The sequence below is a fragment of the Felis catus genome, chromosome E3, assembly GCF_018350175.1.
Source record: "Felis catus isolate Fca126 chromosome E3, F.catus_Fca126_mat1.0, whole genome shotgun sequence".
NCBI lineage: Eukaryota > Metazoa > Chordata > Mammalia > Carnivora > Felidae > Felis > Felis catus.
This window is the reverse complement of record NC_058383.1, coordinates 19,517,993-19,531,844: the sequence shown is the minus strand read 5'-3', so window position 1 is coordinate 19,531,844 and position 13,852 is coordinate 19,517,993. Positions and strand designations below refer to the sequence as shown.

General features: G+C 57.1%; 1 protein-coding gene across 2 annotated transcripts in view; it reads right to left on the bottom strand.

The window, feature by feature from the left end:
* GTF3C1 (general transcription factor IIIC subunit 1) overlaps window positions 1-13,852 on the bottom strand; it is a 75,525-nt gene that overhangs the window by 30,913 nt on the left and 30,760 nt on the right. For both annotated transcript variants that reach the window (XM_045047781.1, XM_011290562.4), the window contains exons 7-14: window positions 11,905-12,072; window positions 9,973-10,088; window positions 8,597-8,909; window positions 7,789-8,003; window positions 5,307-5,443; window positions 4,065-4,218; window positions 1,472-1,575; window positions 533-717 (exon numbers count right to left, since the gene is read on the bottom strand). In XM_045047781.1, coding sequence (XP_044903716.1) covers window positions 533-717; window positions 1,472-1,575; window positions 4,065-4,218; window positions 5,307-5,443; window positions 7,789-8,003; window positions 8,597-8,909; window positions 9,973-10,088; window positions 11,905-12,072 — 1,392 coding nt within the window. The remainder of the gene's footprint in view (window positions 1-532; window positions 718-1,471; window positions 1,576-4,064; window positions 4,219-5,306; window positions 5,444-7,788; window positions 8,004-8,596; window positions 8,910-9,972; window positions 10,089-11,904; window positions 12,073-13,852) is intronic.

Below are 13,852 nucleotides of genomic sequence, written 5' to 3'. Positions count from 1 at the left end.
CGGGAGAAGAGTGACGCGTACCTGGCCGCCTGCACTGGGCCTGCACACTTTCACACTAGGGCGGCTCGATGGGGGCCAAGGGAGGAGGCAACCCTGTCGGAGAATGGACTCTGGGAAAATGACATGGTGTTCAAACTCATCAGTGACTAGATCTACCAGAAGGTCTATGGGGTCGGGAGGGACGGAGGTTTTCTGTGGTTTATGTGGTTCATATTCCAGCCCAAGGATGCGGAGCAGAATGAATCTTTGTGCCTAACTCCTCTCGCTAGGATCTAGCACAGTTTCATCTGAGTCTCATACTCAGAAGTGAGGCCCACTGGGCAGAGGCCATGCCCATTTTGCAGATGGGGGTACTGACGGCAGCAGAAGTCACGTGGCCAGCCCCACATGACCCAGCTAGCCACGCAAACCTGATTCCTCGGACTCTAGCCGAGTGCTAGACTGCAGAACACCAAGTGACTCGAACACCATCATGCAGCCAACCACCAACCACCGACACACCGTCAGACGTCGACGAGAAGCTGCTTTTTACCTACAACAGGGTGATAATTTTTCAGCTGGGTGATGCCCATTTTCTCATCCGTTTTTTTCACCCGTCCGGTTTCTGATTTGGAGGAAGTATTCAGCTGAGAGTCTCCTGATCCGCTCGGACCCTCTTTTTCTGGACTTTCTTCTTCAGCTTCTGCTTGAGGCGCTGGAGGCTGGACCACTTTAACCCTGCAGTTCAAATAGAAGATCAATACCCTGCTGGGAGGACCAAGAGCTGGGAGAAAGAACAGGGTCTGTCCTGGCAGGTCAGATGAAGCCACTTGGCCCTGGAGTTTCAACCTTGGCTGCCCGCAGGAGCCAAGCAGATACTGTGCATGAATAAAATGTGTCAGGTCACGAGATGTTTGGGGACGACAAGGGCTGTGGAGACCTGCAGAGTGTGCCCCCACCTCCAGGACAGCCTTCTGAGAAAGGCGGCCCAACGTGCCGGGTCCTCTGACGCTTTCAGAAATGCCAGAGGTAACGGATTTGATGGGAAATCAATCAGCAGCCAGTTCAAAGTACGTGAGCCAAGGTCCGCAATCCACGCAGAGCCCTTTGCCTGCCCATCGGCCATCTCCAGGTTAAAGCCGGCTAAGAATTTTCTCCCATCCCCGAGTTTTCTCAGTCCGCGAGACACTTCACAAGATTAGAGAAGGCCTCAGAAAGGCCACTGGACTCATTTGGAGCCATTAGGGGACTGAGCGAGCCTCGCACACACAGGGCCTATGGTTCGGAGTGCTCTGTCGATGCCGCGAGGCAGAGTCGAACGAACGAAATGAGGACTTTGTTTTTTCTGAAAACTCAAGAAATTGCTCCTAAGCCCGTGAGTGTGTTGATCTCACACGAGTGCGAATAAAGGGTGCTCGTGAAAGCTGCTCCAGGAAGGCCACAGAGACCCAGGCGGCTTCCCTGTGAATTCCCGCGGGGCGCTGCGACTTGCCTGTTTGCCATGCTGGAGTTGGAGATCCGGAAGCGCACCTGCTCGATGGCACTCCTCACGAGCGGGTCATTCTGGTCCATGGATGGGTGCACGACCAGGTCCACCTGCAGAGAGGGCGAAGCAGCGTCCCACAGGGCAGGGGGGGAGCCGGGGGACACGGAGCTCTACGGCTCGGTTCCTTGCCGGAACACTGGCTGTGCCTGCTTTCACTAACACTTCCAAGAGGCACGTGTAAGCCCGGAGCAAAAGGTGTTGCTGAACGGTCTGCCATGACAATTTCTGGCATCAAAATCCCTCCTCCAGCGACCGAGCGAGAGAGCTCTGTCATCGGTGACGTGCCGCTCTGCTCAGGTGAGGACTTTCTGGCCTGGAGCCGGAGCGACCCGCCCTGCAGTCCCCTGGCGGGGCTGTCCGGGCCCGGGCGCCTCCGCAGCTACCTGGTGGCCGGCTCCTGACGCCCCCCTCCAGCTATCTGAGAATTTCCCACAGTTGTTCATGAATCCTGAGGCCTCCCATCTGGAAAAGGTAAGCAGCTTTCGTTAATCTCCCCTCGCCGAGAGTGCCACCGTGGGACTCCTGCCAGGCGCACTTGGAAACCGACTGGCAGAGGGTGTAGAGCTGCTTTTGCTATTTTACCTCTGCCAAGTACTGGAGCTGACCGGCTAGGGCGGTTACCATTTCGTGAGTGCTGTCTAGGAGGGCAAATGGGAACGGCCCGGGGGAGCAGAGGGGTGTGAGTGTGTTGGCCGGGCAGGGTGGCAGGCCCTGGGGCCAGGGGCCCCGGAGAGCCAGGCTTCTCCTCCGTCTCTGCCGCTGGCAGGAGAGAGCAAGGTGAGGTCTTCTAAACGTGGGACTCTGGCCATCAGGCTTCATGCCGAGAAGGCCAAGAATGCCCCGCGAGAGGCTGATCACAGGGACTGGGCGGCTCGTTTGTGAAACGGGGGCCCCTCCCCCACGCCCTGCCAACTTTTCTGGGATTTTGTGGGGCGCAAAAGAGGTGGTTAGGTAACACCTCGGTGTCCTTAAAAGCCTGGCGCAAATACAAGGCCTTCCTGCCTCCCCACTGTCCACAGCCGGATGGCTCGGCCACCTCCCCGAAGGCCCAGCGGGCAGTACAGGACGCAGGAGCAAAGGCCGAAGCGGACGCTGCCACACGGGGCAGAGGGGTGTGAGTGCGCTGGGGGATCAACGTGCCTTCGGGGGATCGGAAGGCAGCCTGCCGCTGGCGTGCGCTCGGTGAACCAGCGAAGGAGCTGCTGAGCTACTTAAGCTTATTCTGGAGGCAGCTCGTCCCAGCGGGAAACGGCCACCAGCACGGTAGCACCAGCAGTGCCCCGCGGCAGAGGCCCCGTGCCGGCACCTTCGCTTTCAAGGTGGTGCTTCCCCGCCCTCACCCCTCACCCCTGCCTCCACACAGCCTGGTGGATGCCACACTAGGCCGAACGGGAGCCGGAGACACAGTGGGCACCTGTGGGAGCCGCCCCTCTCCACTCTCAGACTGGGGGTGGGGGGGGGGTGTTCTTGTCCTCGATCACTGTCCCAAGCAGGACGCCCGCATCTGAAGCAACTGCTCTGTGACGATGCACAGAAATCGCAGGTGCTGCTGCTGAGGGGTGGGGGCTTTTGTGCTCCAATGACAGAAATCAGCACACGGACCTCCTGCCCGCTCCAGGAAAGGAGTGGCAGGCCGGCAGGGGACAGGAGGAGGCAAGGCCAAGGGGCCCCGATGGCAGGTATAAAAACTGATGAAAGCTGCCACCCTGGAATGGCAGAAACGCTTTAAGTCACTTTGTATATCGCTCTGTGTTTTTCAAACCTCGAACGTCTCAAAAAAGTAAGATAAAGTAAAAAAAGCCAGAAATGACCTTGCCAGCTTATTAAGGAAACAAAACATTAAGGCACAGCTTTCTTAAGGCAGAGGTTTAAAACGCAGCCAGAAGACAAGGTCAGGCAAGTGCAAGTGACTGTCCCCGCAGCAGCTTCCCTACGGTCCCGTGCCCAGCAGGGCGATCTCAAATTACTCTGCCCCTGAAAAATGGAGGCCTTAGAGTATGAGCAGGGCTGCTGAGCTACGGTTGCTATGGGAATGGCCCCAAACTTTAAATCTTACAGAAACAGATAAACTGAGACAGAAGATCTATGGCTCCCCTGCCAAACCGCCCCGGCACTCGCTTCCTCGGGGACGTCTCCTCGGATCTCGGTGGAAACTGTTCTTGCTGCCTCGTCTAAACCTTCCACCTGCTAAATGTCCACCTGCTAAATGTGGCTCGATGTCGGCCAGCACTGCCCTGCCGAGCTCCAGGGAGTCCTACTTGCCTTCCTGTCGTTCAAGGCTGGGCTGCGGGCCGGACACCTGCTCTAAGGCCTGAGCGTGCTGCTCTGAGATCCAAGCAAGTTATTCCCCTTTTCAGTGGCCAACCTCCACAGCAAATCGGCACGGCCCCTGTGACCCAGATGGGGAGGCACAGGGGGCAATTCTGAGTTACTGGCAGCAAAGAAACAAGTGAAATCTGACGGGCACAAGAGAAGCCGGTCAAGGAAACTTCCAACGGCACGGGGCTGGCGCGGTGGGCGTCAGGAGAGCCAGGCGTACCTTCTTCTTGATTCCATCCTGAATAACCGTAGTCCGGTACAGTCTCAAGAGACCTTCCTCGGACAGGTTCCGCACCAAGCGGACGATGGACTTCTTACAGCACTTGGTAGACACGCCTTCTTGCTTCTCCTGATCCATGATCATTTTCTGAATCCTGGGGTGTCACAAAAGAAGAAGTTAATATTCCCAATCTCAGCAAGGAAGATCTGTTTCAAACCCCTTTCAACCCAGGCAGCTGAGAGCCTGCCTAGTGGTAACCAGCAGAAACTCGGGGAGAGTCAGAGGGGGGTTTCGCCATTGAAGGGCTGACTTCTGGACACGTTACAGTCAACGCTTTTGGCGATAAATGAGTTAGCTAAAGACGAGCCGCCAAGCACAGCAGCGTCACATTCTGAGCCTTTCACCAGAACCTGACGATGACGGCAGGGACGCTAAGCGCCACGACGGGGATGTCTTCATCCGTCTTTGGGTTAATTTAAGGCCCGAAGGATTGTCTAATGTACTGTCGCCGACACTCTCAGGTCCGCAGCTCTTTCTGATTCCTCTCCTCAGACATCTTACTGAGTCACCACAGCGATGTTTCTAGCTCACCCACCGATCATCGAATGGCAGGGCCGGAAGGACATTCGGACGCCCAGCCAAACCCCTCGCTGCACAGACGAGGCCACAGTGTCTGCACACGGTCTCCCCATTCCCTAGAGAACGAGTGGCTTTGACGCCGAGTGCCTCAGAAGCACCGCCCAGGAGGCAGCCCAGGAGGCAGCGCCCAGGAGGGCCGCCCAGGAGGCAGCGGTGACGGTGGGTAAAAGGACCCCACCAGAGTGCAGAGCCTCTCCGTGAACAGAGCCACCGCAAACACACAGGTTCCACCCGCGTCTCTTTGTTTTTGCTTCCATGTAAGATTGCATTTGAACAAAAGGCCCCATGCTGACCTAAGAAAAGTTCGTAAGCTGATGCTGTTATCTCAGTCCCTCCTCCAAGGAGAGAGGAACTCTCCCCAACTTCCACTTCTAGCTCAGTCACTCTCTCCCCATCTAGCATCTCTATGTTCTGCAATGCCTACACTTTCCGAACCACTAGAACAGATGCTGAATCCTTTCTACCAGACAGGGATGCCACGAGAGTCTATAGAGCAGAAGACGCCAATGCCTCTCGGTCATTTCTGTGGCTTGTGACAACGAGCTGGCCTGAGATTTACTGTCAGTGCAAGACAGACAGACAGACAGACAGATAGCTCCTTACGTGAACAAGCTCTCGATTAAGCGTAGGTTGGTGACGGCTTCTATGATCAGGTTCCTGCGTTTGAGCAGCCGGTAGGTTTCGTGGGGTTTGTCTTGGCCCGGGCCGTGTTTCCCCGTCTTTTGGGAACTGCCACTCTCCTAGAGCGAGGACCGAGAGGACAAACATACAACAGGTTTGGCAAGGTTAGGGGGCCAGACGCCATTCCTGTGGGTGCACTTTGCCTCACGAGGGAATTTCTATGCCCACATTTCAAGAAGGAAAGTCAAGAGGGCTTGTTTCTCTGGGAATATGGGACGGAAGCAGAGGCAGGCTTCCGGGACCAGGCTGTCCCTAGGTAAGTCAGGATGTGTGCCTAACGACAGACGAAGGGAGAAGACAGATCCGTGTTCTGTCTCCCATTCCTGCCCAAGCTTCCATGAACTTGTGCCATCTGCCCTAGGATCAAATCTGTGAAGCCCCAGTGTCCCTGAAGGGAAAGGAAATCCTGACTCTAACATACTCCTTGCGGATCACTCAGCGCAAACGAACCCCCGTGGCGGCCCGGGGCCTGTTTTGCCGGATGCACTCCTCAGTTGCAGAGACGCTTCAGGAGAACGAGAATGTCCCGCTGTCAGGACCACCGGCTCCAGATCACTTCCCGGGCTGAGTGCCAGGGCTTCGGGAGAGGAACGGTTCTTTCCTGACGGGGGACCGGCTCAAAAGGGCTCAAGATTCAAGAAGGGGCCCGGCAGAAAGACCTTTGTGCTCCCCTGCACTGCAGAGCAAACATTTTGGGGGTGGGGGGAGGGGACCTATGAGTAAACTGGCCACGTGCTGTGGGGCCGCTGGAGAGCATGGTGAAGAACATGCTTTGCCAATGGCCCTCCAGATACGTCGCTCGTGCCCTCTTCTCAGCACAGATGTAGAAAGAACAGCATTCTGCCGTTACTCTGGGAACAGATTTCTGGGAGGAAGAGAAAGAGCTGAGCTGGGCAGCAAGCGAAGGAATCCTGGGACCCGGCAGGAGCACGCTACCGGAGACGTGAGCCGGATCAGAAGGCGCAGCAGGGGCGAGGGTGTGAGCAATGCAGACAGACCCTCCAGAACCTGCTGGGATCCACCTGCTGGCAGGCCCAGCTTCTTCAGTTCGACACAGACCCAACCAGGACTTGAGAAGTTATGGCGCCCAGAGCCTCGGAAAGGGCTGAAAGGTTCTAGAACAACCCACGGAAAACGTTCGCACCCTGCGCCCCATCGCTTCTGCCGCGGGGGTGGTCCCAAAGCACAGGTGTCCACACCAGGAAGGGAGCAGCACGGGGGGAGCCCCGCGCACATGGTTTCCAGTCCTCACTGTGTCATTCGCTGAGCAGGTGCAAGTCACTTGATCCCGGGGGGCCTGCACTGTCTCGTCCCAGCCCAGAGACAACGCTTCTCTCTCAGGGGTGTCCGGAGGCCTCAGAGCAGCAACAGCCCCTACGGCCGCCCGGTCACAGCTGTGCACTGTGCTGGGGGCCCCGTCCTCCGCCAGGGCGCTTCTGAAGCCCAGAGCCCAGGCGGTGCCGCTGGCAGCATCTGAGGCACGTTCGAGTGACAAAGGACGGCACAAGGTGCCCCGAATCGCATCATGAGAACGGCGGGCCCGTGTCAACTGCCTTTCTAATCCCTCTAGTTACGGGAATGAAAAGCATTGGGTTCTATCGCATCTCTGACGCTGGCACACAACAGTGTTTGGCCAGCACGCACTAAGCAGTTTTGGCTTTCTTTTTATCTATCTTAGAATTAGCTTCCTTTTATGGCAAAGGACGTTGGCCTTTCACGGAAGGCAGGGCTTCTCAACACTGGGGCTGGACAATTCTCTCTCGTGGGCTCTCCTGCAGGTTCTAGGATACGTCTCCGCCAGCCACGGCCAGACGTCCCCCGGGGGCCCAAATCGCCGAAAGTGGGAACCACTAATCTAAACGAACGTTCCCTCCAAAATAAGTTTTACGTGAAGAAAGCAAGTCGTTGGAGATTCAAACACCGTGTCCACAGCGGTGCGGGTGCTTTCTGGTTGGGCAAAAAGGCGGTGTATAAACGAGCACCGTGTCACTTCCTGGGCAGGACTAGCCCGCCGCCTGGCACAAAGCGAGCACTCAGCGTGCAGCGCTTCTCCTGTTACCGATTTTGTTGTTGCCGTGACTCTTTTTTTTAATGACTATTTATTTATTTTTGAGAGAGAAACAGAGAGAGAGCGAGCGAGAGAGCGTGAGGAAGGGGCAGAGAGAGACAGAGAGAGACGGAGAATCCCAAGCAGGCTCTGCACTGCCGGCACAGAGGCTGATGTGGGGCTCGATCCCATGAACCATGACATCATGACCTGAGCTGAAACCAAGAGCTGGATGCTTAATGGACTGAGTCACGCAGGTGTCCCTGCTGTGATTCTCAAACACGGGACCGAGAAGGCCAAGGTCCACCCGCCACAGGCCCCTGCTGGACAAAAGGCATCCCCGCCGTGAGCCCTCACCTTTGGGTTTTCAAGCCTGACCTCTTCGATCACGGTCATGTCGCCACTGTTACTCTCCATGCAGTGGGAGCCAAAGGGCGCGCCGGGGTACGAGGAGGCGCTGGTGTCCAGGAGGCTGTCCCCGCCCGCAGAGCTCTGGCAGGCCTTCTCCTCGGCCACCGCCAGGGAGGAGGGCAGCTGCTTCTTCAGAGGGTGGAGGTTTACTTTCCAGCCACCTGCAGTGGAGGGGGCGGGAGAGGCATGAACGAACGGTGGCCATACGGAGGGACGGGGAAAGGGGCACTTACGCTCGCCCAGACAAGGCCCACGCAGGCCAACGATTCCTTCTGGTTGGTTTGAGGATGGGGGGAGGACCCAGCGAGCAGCGGCGCCGCCCCTCCCCACCCCCCCCCCACCCCGCCACCACCCCACGCTTAGCTGGATACCAGACTCGCAAGCTTGTCTTCGTCTCCACCCTCCGCATGTTTAAAAAAGTCTGTAACTAAACTAAAAACTCGAGGGCCCTCAGATCGCTGGAGAGAAGGGGACAGAGGAAGTTTACTGGATTCCATCCCTTGAATGGTAAAGACACCGCAAGACAAACCGAGTATCTGCCAAGGGGAACTGCCTTGCCAGCAGCCAGGGGACAGACCGCGTGACCATCTCCTCTGGACACAGGGTCATGTGACCGTGTCCCCAGTCAGGACAGCACCAAGGGCGCCCTCAGGTGCTAAGTGAACGGGCTGTTCTCTGAAGACCCCCGGAGCAAGGGAGGATTGGCAGCAGCTCAGACGGAGGCCCCTCCCCGCGGCCCGAGAGCACCCCGTACCCTTCGCTGGGGTGGAGTGATGAGGCTGGGTCCCGAGACCGGCGCCGAAGCAGGCTCTCCCGTCGCCCTGGGACACTCTGCCTTTCCTCTTGCTGCTGCTGCCGCGCTCCTCTTCGCTGTCTGAGTCGGAGAGGAAGCTGTCCTCCACCTCGGGCAGGAGGGACTCCTCCTGCACCGAGGCCAAGCTCACTGTGGTCAGCAGCTTGCTTCGGGCCTTTTCTCTCTTGTACTGCCGGCTGAGATCGCTCTCTTCTGCAAATACGCACGAGATGTACTTGGTGGTCCGCTGCCGGCCCTCATCCTCCATGAAACCCTGGTGGGGAGGAGACGGGTTGAATCGCATCTGGGGGGCGCTGCCATACTCGGGCACACGGGAGAGCGGGGGGCTGCGGTATCTATCTCCTGATCCTTCCCGCACCTCCCCTGTCACCACCCAGGCCCCACGTCCGCCCAGCTGACGCTCCGTCGCCGTCCGCCTGTCTGGCCGTCCCTCAGGTGCCGTTTCCACAGGCCTGTCGGAGATAGGTTTCCAAACCGCAGCCCTGAATGTGTATCTGCTCTACGGGACCGTGAACTCCTTGAGGGTGGGGCCTACCTTGGCCCTCCCCATCTCCCCGGTGCCTGGCACCAGACTAGGCCCACAGGAAATGGTTAGCGAGCAGTGAGTGTTGGCTACGCAGAATTTGAGGGCTCAGAACCGCTGTCACAGACTGGAGGTCGCCAGCCCCATGCAGTCCCTGCCTCTGGGACGGAGGATGAGGTCATCACCAACCCACACTCACCCGTATCTTCAGGACGGGGGAAAGGGGCTCTCCTGGGCCCTTAACGGCCGGAAAAGCAACATCTTCTACATGCCAACCACATGCCAAGGGCCATACTAAATGCTCTGCGATCATGAACTCGACTGCCTTCCAACAAAATGGTCACATTGTTGGCAAGAAGAGAGTGAAGGATAAGGCCTGGAGGGCAGGTGTGAATTCCAAAAGGGGACCAGCAGACACGTATGTCCCCAGGAGCCAGGAGAGTGACAAGAGAGAGGGAGGCCTGAGTGGGGGCTGGGGCCCCTGGACAGCACCCACCCTGTCTGAAAGGGCAGTGGGGGGCTAGCCAGCTTCCTGGGAGTCCCTGCGCGGCTGTGCTCCCCACGGGGTCACGTCTTCTACTGACTTATCAGTGCTGAAGGTTCATCCGGTTTTTAACAAGTGAAAGCCAACAGAAACCAAGTCAGGGGGTTGGGAGACACGCCACGCCCCCGGGCAGGCCCTGGTGGCAGAGACGCAGGCCACGCGTCCTCGGCCCGGCTGAGTCGGCCCCTCACTGTCACACCGTGCGCACGCCCGAAGACAATGAAGCGTGCGGATGGCTCACGATGTTACCTTGACAACCTTAAATCTCTGAAGAAGACGACACAGCATTCTCGCCTCCAGCTTTCCCACGTTCATAGCCGCTCGGATTTCAGCTTGGGAAATTCCTTTCGTGCCTCTGCGCTCAACTGCAGGGAAGGACAGGATGTGTGAACCACAGCCTTGTGCCTGAGGCCAGTCCGCTCCCACCGCCCCAGTTCAGCACAGAGCGGTCAGCGCAGCAGAGCCCACGGGCAGAATAAACCCTGTGTCTCCTCTCGACCTCGCCTCCCCGGCACCTCTGAGCGCCAGCCACTTCCAACAGCTAACGTTTCAGTGCCACCGGGCTCCCCCGCGTTAGGACAGCACATGGCCAGTGGCCCGCCGCCGCCGTCCTCAGCTCCGGCAGTTCCCGCTTGTGCCCGGCAGCGGGGAGCTTTTCCAGACAAATGAAAAAGATCCTTTTTCAAAAAATGGTTTTTAATTAAGAACTCGTTTCATCTCCCTGGCTCTGTCGGCAGACGCAGACTCCAACTCAGAGGCATGAGGAATACCGATTACTGTGCCGTCCGTGACAGCCGCCCGCCAGCCGGCCAGGGAGGGGGTGACGCTGTTGGGCCCTGCAGCACGCGACGGCAGACAACCGGGCTGCACTATCTGCCCCCTCTAGTTTGTCAGCTCCTGCCCTGCTACATGCTGTCACTGCTCGGTGCTGTGACCGTCGCTGCCTCTAAGAAGCCCTTTTAAGTGTACTCAATGGGGGCGCCTGTGTGGCTCAGGCGGTTGCGAGTCTCACTTTTGCTTTTGGCTCTGGTCGTGGGATTGAGCCCTGCATCGGGCTCTGGGCTGAGTGTGGAGCCTGCCTGGGTCTCTCTCTCTCTCTCTCTCTCTCTCTCTCTCTCTCTCTCTCTCTCCTCCTTCTGCCCCTCTCCCTTGCTCATGCTCTCATTCATACATACATACATACATACATACATACATACATAGGAAATACAAAAATAAAAAATAAATCTACTCAACGGCTCTGGACTGGGAATCCCAGGATGGAGCCTGGGAGGCGGGGGGGTAGGGGTGGCGGCAGGGAACCCCCCTCCCCCAGTGAAGTGCACAAACCACAGGGCAGGCTTTGTGGGAAAACTCTGTTCAGAACAGCGCCCCTCCACCTCCTGCTGCATCGCATAGCTCACGCTGCCAGGTACAAGCCGTCTGGATAACGGTGCTCTTGCTGTGTTGTGTGTGCGTGAAAATAAACATCAGGAAAGAGGGGGCTGAGATGCGTTCCCATGTTGAACTACTAACATGCTCAAAGGAGCCACAGAAGGGTTACGGGCAGCTTTTCCCAAACCGTGTTCTGAGGAACCCATTCAGAGTGATATTAAGAGTTGATAAAAATGACCAAAAGTCCCCTTGAAAAGGCCGTACCGATTCGCCAACGTGGCTTCGTATGAGCTGCTGGTCCCGTGGCCACCGCACCTTCTCCTCTGTCCTCCCCACGGGACGAGCGGCCACACCGTCTACGGCTCTGGGTTACCGCTGTCTTCCGTGGATTTTTGGGGGTCCGGGGAAAGGGTGAGGAGTCGGGGGGGAGGTGCCACCAGACTGCAGCAACTCAGACCAATTTGAGAAGATGGCAGGTAGCCCTCAAACCTTTGCTCATTTCCTGAGCGCTTCCCACACGGCAGGCCCGACGCCGGCGTTTTCATTCTGCTCCTCATTCGCGTGCTAGGGTGACCGTCATCTCCCCATTTTACGGATGGGAACTGAGGCTCAGAGACCTTGCTAATGCTCTACACAGCAACGATTCACGCTCCAATCGGACCCAAAGCCTAACCCTTCAAGGGAGCCCCAGGACTCCCTGCCGCTTCACACGCTCCACAGCGGAGCCCTCTCTCAACACGTGGGCAACACACCCCTCGACTCCTGGGGTTCGAGCCGCACGCAAGCAGGCATGGGAACGGGACTTACTGAGTTCGTAGGTCTGCGTGAGCATGTCCCGCTCGTACACGATGTCCACCGGGGGTACTCCCTTGGAGATGACCTCCTCGTCCTCATCGTCGTCCTGGTCGTGGTCGTCCTCGACCTTCCGTTTAAATTCCTTCAGCAGCCTGAGGCAGCGCACCATGACGTCCGTCCCTGGGAACGTAACGTGGCATGTTTTCCAGCAATGAGCACAACACTGCTGGGGACGGGGGTGGGGGTGGCGGTGCCCCGCTGGGACAGAGACCCAAGAAAGGCTGTATGCAGCATCGAGCTGGGAACATTTAAAACTGCACATCCTGGGGCACGAGACCTGAAAGTTTCCTCCATAAAACCGCTTTCTGTTTTCAATATAATTAGGAAACAAAGACATGCAAATGAGGAGGATAATGAGGCACTGTGTCAGGCTGTTAAAGAAACAGTAGCAGCCCTCTCCTGGTCGCGTTTGCTCTGTGACAAGAGGAAGCGGGCCTGCCTGTCCAGCAACTGCACGGTGCCTGGCACACAAGCCGTATTGCTTCAAGAATGAAAGCTGTTTTTGTTCCTTCTAAAGCGGACACCCACAGACAGTAAGGTGTGGCAGCCACGTAAACGGGTCCTAGCAGCCTCTGAGAACACTGCTGGAGGCCTTTCACCGAAGACTCCAAGAGTGGGAATTTATTCCAAGAAAATAACTCAAAAAGAGGCGAAAGCTGCCGAGACGAAGAGGTCCACACAGCACTCGTTATGAGCTAGCTTTTCCGAGTGACAGAAACGGTGATGAGGGGCTGAGTGGCAGCACACGGACAAGCCACCACTCTGTGCACCAGCGCCTGCCCTCACACCACCACAGTGCGCCTAGACGCCGCCCCCAGAAGCACGACGTAATAAGTGTTGCCTACGGCTGGACCGAGAGGCAGGTACAGGGAAAAGCAAAAACATCTTAACACTTTGCTAGTGCAAACTCACTCATTCGATCCTGACAATCCGGGGAGGCATTTTACAGATGGAGAGACTGAGGTTCAGAGGATTACACGACTTGCCCAAGCTCCCCAGAGCTTGTAAACGATAGGTGCAAAGTTACTCAGGTGTCACAGGCCTCCAAAGCAGAAGAAATGATCCAGCACTAAGACGTCCTGTGACACAGGAGTGTGCAGGCAGAATAAGGGCCCCTTGAGGATGTCCACGCCCTGACACCCGGAACCTGTGAGTATGTTCCCTTCTGTGGCAAAAGGGACTTGCAGGTGTGACTGAGTTAAGGCTTTTTGCTGCAGGGGTCGCAGTTAGTTGCTTATACTGGAGAATCTGGGCGGGTCCCGTGTCAGAGTCCTTAAAGAGAGAGGCAGAAGGATCAGAGCGAGAGACTGGGGGATGCTAGGCTGCTGGCTGTGAAGATGGAGGAAGGGAGGGCGAGGCCAAGGAATGCACGGGGCCTCTAGAAACTGGAAATGGCCACGGGAAATGGATTCTCGCCTAGCACCTCTGGAAGGAACAAAGCCCTACCAACATCACAGCTGTGGCCCAAGGACACCCATTTCAGACCTCCAGAATTATAAAATAATAATAATAGAAGTAAAAACTAAAATAATAAAGAAAATGCTGTCTTCAGTCACCAAATCTGCAGTAATTATCACATCAGGGATACAGATGGTTTCTCCACTGGGCCACCGAGGAGCACAATCCTGGGTACCGGGGCAAGGAGGGGCGACAATAAAACTGGCCTCTGCCACCCAGCGCCTCTTGTGCAGGAGCTGCGGCCCCTGAGGGCCTTCCTGTGGGGTGTGGCATGCCCACACCGAGCACTGCAGACTGACCTCGGAGCAAGGTCAGGTACGACCACCCCAGCTGGGGCAGGGGATTATCATGGGGGGACACAGCACGTGGCCTACAGGTGTCATTCACAAACAGTAGTGCGTCTCAGGGCCTTGAACTCATCAGATTTACCCTCAGAGGAGGG